Raw genomic sequence first — 9356 nt, forward strand, 5'->3', positions numbered from 1 at the left:
GGAACGCCCTCACGGAAATGGGCTCAAACAGGGCAGGTTTGGGCCCGGAACGCCCTCACGGAAATGGGCTCAAACAGGGCGGTTTTGGGCCCGGAACGCGCCGAGGCCTCGCGGCGCCCTGGCCCAGCCGGGCTGAAGAGAAGCAGCGGCCGAAACCCCGCAGGCAGAGCTCCCCCCAGGCAGAACCCTCGCAGGTAGATCCCTCCTCGGGCAGAGCCCCACGGGCTGCAGGAGCTGCGGCTCCTCGGTACCAACCTCACAGGGAGCGCTTGGCTGCCATGGGTAACCTGTGCGGTGAGAGAGCCACACTGGAAATCCGAATTTTGTTTAATAAACAGGTCAGGAAACTTGAGAATACGTGTATTTATAAGAAAGATATGTTTGTCTTTTGGGGTTTGTTTTTTGCTCTTTGTTGTTGATTTTTTTTTTTTTTAATACGCAAATGCAGGCTCATTTTTCCTACTTCAGCATAAAACTTGGATTTTCTCTCTGTGACAGCTCCTTAATATGAAAACTCAGTAAATTAATTACCATAACAGGATCCTCCTTTTTAATATTTTTAAACGTCTTTAAAAATCTTCCTTTGCTGCTTCACTGTGGCCCCAGTAGTGGGAGCTGACAGAGAAAAAAATTGGCTGACAGAAATATTACAGAGCAAGAGGTTCAAAGAGCTGTGGAAAATTAGGTTCTTGCCTAAATCCTTCAGTTCTGTAGTAGTTTCAGAGTGCCCATTTTCAAAGTCTTTCCTGAAAAATACCTTTGAGTATAAGTTTAATACAGATTTGCAAAATGCTTCAAATGCTTCTTCATAGTAGAACTACCGACGTGTTTGTCAGTTCCAGAAAGAATTACAGCTTATATAGTACCAGAGCTTTTTTGGAAGTTTAAAATTTGCATTTTTTGAATCTGAATACTCCTTTGTAGCAGTGTTATTCCAAAAGATCCTTTTAGGTCTCAGGCCTCAGAAAAAACCACTGTGTCTTGAGATAGATGAGGGCAGTTCAGTGATCACATAGTCCAGCAGTGTTTTTATGGCATAAGACAAGGCTTATGTGTCACTGTGTGACTTCACTCCCACGGGATTGCAGATTCTGGTTGAACACAGCCACCACAATTGACAGTTAAGTCACAAATGTAAAATATAATTATGGGAAGTGGGTTCCTAAATATTGGCTTCCAAACCACTTCATTCAAGGAGAACCTCCACTAATTTTCTGTAAGAGGTGGTTGGAGCTCCAGCGTCATCAAGCAGTGAAGGAGAACAGGATTTTCAGGTTCTGGGGTTTGAGTAAATTCCATTTATTACAGATGATGCTCTGCCATCTGAGGGCAATGAGCTATCTGGCAAAGATAATCACAGGGAACTGCTCTAATAGTCACTGAACACAGGGAAAATATTTTGCATTTATGGTTTACCTCAAAATAGAGGTCAGGATCAATGGGGGAAACATGTTACCTCAGCCAGGACACAAAGGTGACAAACTCTAAGGTTGTCAACAAAAGGAACTTACTCCTACTCCAAGATAACGACAGTTCAGTCTAGGCTTTCCCTTCTAAAACAAAATGAGCTATGTACAGACAATGAAATGCTGTTGTTTAAACATAACAGTTGTAATTTTAGTTGTAAAAAAAACTTTGTGTAAAAGATTTCACTTCCTAATACCCTATATGTACTTGAGAAATTTGCTCTGATAATAAGAAAAAACAAACTGTAATAATAAAAGAAATATCCAGGAGGATGAGGGAAAGGGTGACAGCTAAAATAGGGGATAGGAAACTGAATGCAATAGCTTTAAAATTTAAATCAAACAGATGATTCCTGAGCATTGAGTAACTCCAGTCCCTTGAGAAGTGCTGGTCACAGCCATGCTCTTGACACGTGGCAGACCTTGAATAGAAATCATCATCACAAGTTTCAGGAGAAAACAGCATAAAGTTTGAAAAATATTCTTTTTCAAGTCTGATAAAGGTCCTCTTAGGGAATCAGAGAAAGAGAGGAGTTGGCCATTCAATTTTAAAAAGCTTCAGTGATTTTTATTTTAAACTGCAAAGCGACAGAAGATGCTAAAAACCTCGAAAGCAGCAGTGTCTATATTCATCTGAAATTTCAAATCTGTAAGAAAGCTACATGTACCAGAATGTTTGTTTTATAAGACAAGAGGTTGTTTGATTATCAGTCCATCAGCATATGATCTGTCATTTCCTTTAACTGGTTTTCATCCCAGCATCTTGAATGCCCAGAGGAACCTTCTTTTCTTCTGGAAGTGAGTCCTGAAGTAAATTGTCCTCATTTTCCACTGCGATGTGAATTTCAGTTTCTTTGTTCAAGGCATTTTCTTCTTTGGAAAGGAGGGTTTCTCCCCCTGTGGGGGAACACCAGGGAGTGTGCCCATAATCCCTGCTCGCTGAACTCATCTGCTCGGGGCACTGCGAGCTGCAGTCTGGTCTGCAGAATTTCACAATGCACGTCACATTCACCTGCGTTCCTCCGTTACCAGAATGTTCTGTCAAATAAACACAAAACAGAAGAATGAAACCAGAACAGGGGATTATTTATCCAGCTCTTTGACTTACAGTTAAAATACACAATTTAGTCAAGCTGGTTGAGTTGGTTTTGTCACATTTTGGTACCATAAAATCTATGTATCTCCCCAGAAATAAAAAGGCGACCAAAATTAATGCACAGAGCTGGATTGCAAACAATTCCCTGCCCGTCTGTTGTCATTTCAAATGCTTTTGACAATGTTCTTTTGTAACTGCTTCCTTTGGCTTCTACTCCCACTCACAGGTAAGTGCCAACCACCCACTCCCCTAGCCCTTAAATACTTGTTTGTCCACTGAGAAAACTCTTTACTGTCTCAGGATGGCAACTTAAAACAATCATTTTTTTATTTTCAAAAGTTACTAAATTTTCTCTCTGCTGAACAGGACTCAGGTGTTTTATCCTGCCATTTAAATTCTGCTAAAAAGACTCATAACTGATAAATTTCAAGAGGTTCTGGATCATTCAGAATCACTACTACCTGAACTCGCAGAGCTGTGTCCATCTCCACTCAGGAATTTAGAACCTTCAGGAGGTGAATGTTGCAGCTGAAACTCTCCTGAGTTTTTATTTTCATAATTCTTCTTACTTGTTACACTGATGGTTGGAGATCCAGTGGGATTCAGGATACTGCTGGACCCAGAAGTTTCCAAGAGATGCTGGTGTTCCTGTTCAGAACTCCTGGAGTTCTGCAATTCTGTATCTCTGACTTTTTTGTCACACTGTTTTTCTGGAGGGGGAAAACTCTGGAACATTTGCAGAGAAATTAAAAATGTTAATATTAAAAATAAAATAAGCAACCCACTAGCAAAGAACTGGTCAGTATTTTGGCAGCTAAAGACACCACTGATGATTGGAACCAGAGGAGCTTTAATGTCCCTTCTCATTCAAGCCATTCTATAATTATTTTCATTTGCATAGTGATGGGTGCAAGCAAAATCCATAACAGATTATTAAGGGTTTAACAACAGGAACTCATCTCCTGAAGGCACCCACAGCCCTACTCTGATTACTTAGGGACCAAAGCTGTCAAATTAAGTTTTCAAAACCCCACCTGGGTTGTGGGACATTATATGGGATATATAAGGTACATCTTACACCCTAGCTTGGGGACCAAACCACCCTGCTCTCACTCCAGTTTTCTTGCTGCTCTGCAGTTTTCTTCTACTTGTAATTAGGTGAGAGTTTATGATTTCTGTATAACTTTTAAAGAAATGGAAGAGATGGAAAGAGAGGACACTCACCAAATCTGCTTCTGCAGCTGCTGCAGAGTACACCAGGGCTGCCATGAGCAAAGACAGTCTGTTAGCACCCAAACCTGTCCCATTTGCAACAGCTGCACCCTAAGCTAGGCTGTGATCCCTGCTCCTGGAATAAACTTAAAATGTACGTTTATTACACACAGTTTGGCCACATTGAAACCTGTATTGTGTTAATTTTGTGACCCAAATTTAGCCAGGAAGCAAAGGGAAGCTTCAGCATTAATTAATAATTTTTCTTGTATAGTGTCAGTAAAAAAAGGTATTGATGACAATAAATCAGATTCATGTCTGTATAATTATAACACTTGAAATTGTCTAATATTTAAATGATGAAGTACCAAACATAAGCTTCAGCAGAAGCACAGCTGTTGCACAGTTGCCCAACTCCAAGGCTGTTGTGTATTTAGACAATAACCTAAAATCTGAGGAACAAGACAGATCAGAAGAAAGCTGGAATCTTCTAAGACACCAATTTCAGTCAACCACCAGGCTCAGGTTAATGTGAAATTAGGTGACACTTCACAGTTTTTTCAGATTTGCTTGTTTTCACCTCATGACTCTTACCTTTTTTTTTGGAGACTAAGCAATATCCCAAAATAGCAATTATCAGGACCAATAAGAATGGCCCTGCTACTGCTCCTGAAAATAAATAAAAAGAAGAAATTATTTGGCAGCTTGATCTAACAAAGGATCATATTACAAAAAGGTAGTCTTGTAGTTTCTGTGCATCACTACAAAAGCTAAATTTACAAGTATTGTGTATGCCTGATATTCACATTTGATGCCTCAATTGTCAGACACCAAGGTCTCATTTCAGTCACCATCACTTCATAAAGCTAAATTCTCTCCTGAAAAGTAAGGACAGACTTTTGGCCTCAGTCACAAAAGGTATTTCTCCGGGCAAGCAAGAATTTGTCACATACAAGGCCAGGTAGCTGAAAATGCTCCTAAACATCTCTGGCTCCTGGATGGGCTGTGAACAGGAGAGAGCACATCCACACCTAGGAATGCTGTCAGGACCTTCTGTCTCAGCAAAGGCTGACAGAAAATTCACAGACCTCTCACCAAGCCAGGTTTGCTTCAGTCCAGAATTTAAGATATGACCTTTTCTACCAGCTATAGCAGCCATTACCAGGAAATGCCTTGTATAATCTAGTTTGGGGTTTCTTAGAAATATTTCCAGTTTACAAGGATCATAAAATGCACAAGTGGTAAAAATGCAGTGTCACATTGAATTAATTGAGCTTCTCTGAGGTTCTGTTTGGGTACAGGCGACTGGTTTTGGAAAGACTCTGAGAACTAAATATAAGCTTGGTTCCTGAGCAGACAGAAGTGACTTTAAATGAGTTAAAGCTCACCAGTGATGTGGGACAGGTCAGGTACAGAGTTTAACACAACAGGTTGAGTTATTATTTCAGGTTTGTGGAAAGCTGAGCTCTGGGTCAGAAGTAGGTTCCAATTAGTGTGAGGCAGAACTGTGGCTGTTCCTGAGTCACTGCAAACAGTGTCATTCGTGCTGTTCCCAGGGACAGCCACTGATTTACAGCTGCAGGAGACAAAAAAGAAGTTAGGAACAGCAGAAAGCCCTGCACAGTTAAGGCTGCTGTTGGACAGAACTCTGGCTCACATGGTATGGGGTATGCAGCTGGTGTTGTAGGATTCCTCAGGGGAAAACGTGCCAGGAGGACAAGGTTTACATTCTGTGTCTGTGCTGTCTGTCCCTTTAAACAAAGAGGAAAACTCCAGTTACTTATCTGGTGAGAAACAGGAATGAATAATCAGGGTCTGCAAGAGACCCTAGTAGTGATAGAAGCAGTGCAAAAAATGCAGTCTCTAACTGTCACAGAAGACATTCACTTGATGCACCCAACCCAAAGAGAAGATTAACCAGCTGTAAGTTTGGTGCCATTAAAGGTTCAAATGTGGTGCTGCAAAGCTGAGCTTTTCACCAAACTGTTGAGTTCTGCATCTTCTCAAAATTATTCTATTTTTTTTAAATGTGCAGTGTTTTGAATATTGTTTAATTATTTATCATTTTGAGACAGATGTATTATCAGGGTGATGGATTCCATCAACTAATAAAACCAGATCAATTCTGCAGGACAGCATAGAGTCATCATTATTTACTGTACCCAAAATTGCACCTGAAGCCCTTTTTCAAGGACTTAAGGAGTGATTAAGTGGTCTTGGATCTCAGTCACTTGTACAGAATTAAATCACCCAGTAGAGCAAAATGCAGATTAAGTTGGATTGGAAACTTTATGATACATGACAGTAAGAAATTGCAACATGTTGTCACTTTGGATATAGCTCTGGAGAATACTGTTACTCTGCTTAGTGCCCACTTGCTGAGGATGTAAAAATAAACCCTAAAAGGAATGCACAACCATAGGGAATTAGGCCAGAGTCAATGTGCAGTAAGCAGAATCAAAATCAGATTACCTCTTCTGGAAACGCGGTAACCTTTGCCGCATTTTTTGTGTGTTCTACACACCTCACAGTGCTTGTCCAGCTTGGAAACACAGTACTTGTGGGGTGGGCAGCTGCAGATTCTGTCCTGGAACCTAGTGCAAGTTTGGTTCTGTACAAGCCCTGGTTTTAAAACAAAAATAAAGCAAGATATCATTGACAGCATTTAAAATCACAGCCTGCAATGTTTCGAGTGAACATGAGGTGATGTTCACATACAAGTTTTGGGCTTGTATAGCACCATAAACCAAATGCCCCAATATCTACATTTTCAGAAGAGTTTTCTCTCTCTAGGCAAGGAGAAATTTGCACACTTAAACTCTGTGCCTGCAGTTGTGTTATGTTGTGTCATAACCCCAAACATGGCCATTTGTGTTCACCACTGCCATACCTGGGGGCCACACTGAGATGTTCAGTCTGTGCAGATCACTGTATTTAGAGATTTTACAACAGATATTTTCATACTGTAATTAACCAGCTTTGTAAGATTATCTATTTAGATGAGACCAAAGGTCCTTTCAACTTACACTGTATCCTTAAAACTTACTTCTCAGTGAATCAAGTAGATAATGTTCTACACCAATTTCCATTAGAAATGATGGAGGACAGCATGACCAAGTTCATTAATGCAGGTGATCTATAGCCCAAAGTACAGGTGTTGGTACAATGTTCTACCTTAGGTACTGTTAAGCTGCTTCAGGGAACAGAACCAGTGTGCTCTCACTGACTGCTAAACCCATGTTTATTTTGCAAAATAAACCCATGTTTGCTGTTGTCACTTCAGCAGACAAAATGAGAAATGACAGGATGCTGGAAATGTAATTATCCATTTACCCGTGTCCAAGTCAGGTCTTAAGGTCTCTTGATGGGATGTTATAAGCAGGAGCTTATTCTACTGATGGCATTTGGAATATTTTAGTGATGTAGTGCCTTAGTTTTTAATAATATAAGATTGGATCTCATTTTTAGGACTTAAAAAGGGCCAGGGCTCCCTGCAAGACTCACCTTAAAACCAGAGCTGAATGAAAAATTAGTGAGAAACAGTTCAAATAGATACTTTAATATATGATCAGCTCACTGTAGCACTCCATACTCCTTAAAAGGCCACTGTGTAATTCCAGGTTCAATACACATTCTGACATCCTCACCTGATTTCATTTCAATTTGTTTTATCCAGCCTAAATTCCTATGATTAAACAAACATATAAACAACATAAATATCCCATAAGAACACAGTGACCTGGACATCTCAGCAACATTTCCATACTTATCTTCACAATCCTGAACATTTTAAAACCAGGCAGAAAAGTGCTATCAATACACCAGTGAAAAAACACTCAGCTGAAGGCAAAGAGATCCCATGGAGCTCTTTGGCTGACAGAGTTACAAACCCCACTGCCAAACTGTGCTGCAGAAACAGCAGCAGCTGCAGCACATCAGATCTTCACTGCAAATTAAAGGCTTTTCTATTTAAATGGGGAAGAGTTCTAGGGAGCCAATGGAGCACAAGTTCTTCCTGTGTAAACAGTGTAACACAGATATGGATTTACACTCTGCACTTGCCAGGGTGCTCACCACGGGTTTTACGAACATCCAAATAAGCCTGCAAAATCAACCTATTTCCGATGAAAATCCAGGAAAAGTTATTAGTCATTCCTTTGGGAAGGCAAGAAGTAACAACACAGACAAAGGCTGAGCTTTGACGTTTTAAGAGCGGGACTTGAGCTTGCTGTGGAGATCAGGGTGAATCCAGCCCAAGCCCAGGGGCACAGAGGTGACAAGGAACAGACAGGTGACAAGGGGCAGGAGACAAGGGATGGGTGACAAGGGACAGACAGGCAAGAAGGGACAGAAGACAAGGGACAGGTGACAAGGGACAGACAGGCAACAAGGGGCAGGAGACAAGGGACACCTAACAAGGGGCAGGTGACAAGGGGCACCTGACAAGGGACAGATGACAAGGGACAGGTGAGAAGGAGCAGGAGACAAGGGACAGGTGGCAAGGGACAGAAGGAGACAAGGGACAGGTGAGAAGGAACAGACAGGAGACAAGGGGCAGGAGACAAGGAACAGACAGGCAACAGGGGGCAGGAGACAAGGGACAGGTGAGAAGGAGCAGGAGACCAGGAACAGGTGACAAGGAACAAACAGGCGACAAGGGGCAGGAGACAAGGGACACCTGACAAGGGACAGATGACAAGAGACAGGCGACAAGGGACACCTGACAAGCAACAGACAAGCGACAAGGGGCAGGTGACAAGGGATACCTGACAAGCAACAGACAAGCGACAAGGCGCAGGAGACGAGACACCTGACAAGGGACAGATGACAAGGGACAGACAGGCGACAAGGGACACCTGACAAGGGACAGACAGGCGACAAGGGACACCTGACAAGGGACAGATGACAAGGGACACCTGACAAGGGACAGATGACAAGGGACAGACAGGCGACAAGGGACACCTGACAAGGGACACTTGACAAGGGACAGACAGGCGACAAGGGGCGGGCAGGTGACAAACAGACCGCACACACGGCAGTGACACGCTGCCCGTCTCCGCGCCCTCCGCAGCCGCATCCCCGGGCGGTGCCGCTCGCGTCTCCCCGCGGTGCTCCCGCCCCGGCCTCGCTCACCCGCCCGGCCCCGGCGGGGACCAACATCGCGATCAACACCGGCATGAGCCCGGGGATGAGCCCCGGGCCGGGCTCCCGGCGCGGCCCCATCGCTGGCACCGCCCGCACTGCTGAGCTGCTCGCACGGGAACCCGGGCTCGGGTGGGGGCCCTCGCCTGCCCCGTTCACACCACACCGCCCCGGATCGTCGTCACTTCGCCCCGCAGTACCGAGCTGCCTCTGCAGCGTGCCGGTGGTCATTAATACTCATTGATGGCAGTCACTCGTGTGTCGCACGCAGCTTTACTGTAAATTCAGCCCTCTAGTCCACTAAGAGCTCCGTGAGCTTCAAATGGCTTTCTTGCAAAAATATTTCTTCTGAGACTGAAATTATCAGCAATTTAACGTTTACATATCAAACAGGAAAAGTTTAAAAACAGGAAAAGTGGCCATGGCTTAAAAGCCGTGTA

The 9356-nt window shown here is 43.2% G+C and overlaps 1 protein-coding gene across 1 annotated transcript; it reads right to left on the reverse strand.

The window, feature by feature from the left end:
• Positions 1–915: 915 nt before the first annotated feature.
• LOC120496733 (tumor necrosis factor receptor superfamily member 1B-like) lies at positions 916–9147 on the reverse strand. Its single transcript, XM_039697453.1, has 8 exons — positions 8805–9147; positions 6247–6396; positions 5432–5525; positions 5163–5350; positions 4369–4443; positions 3787–3824; positions 3024–3288; positions 916–2504 (listed from the first exon to the last, which is right to left on the reverse strand). The coding sequence occupies exons 1-8, from the start codon at positions 9145–9147 to the stop codon at positions 2206–2208; spliced, it is 1452 nt and encodes a 483-aa protein (XP_039553387.1). The 3' UTR covers positions 916–2205.
• Between the last annotated feature and the right edge of the window lie 209 nt (positions 9148–9356).

Source organism: Passer montanus, unplaced genomic scaffold (assembly GCF_014805655.1).
Source record: "Passer montanus isolate IOZ18808 unplaced genomic scaffold, ASM1480565v1 scaffold118, whole genome shotgun sequence".
Taxonomy (NCBI): domain Eukaryota; kingdom Metazoa; phylum Chordata; class Aves; order Passeriformes; family Passeridae; genus Passer; species Passer montanus.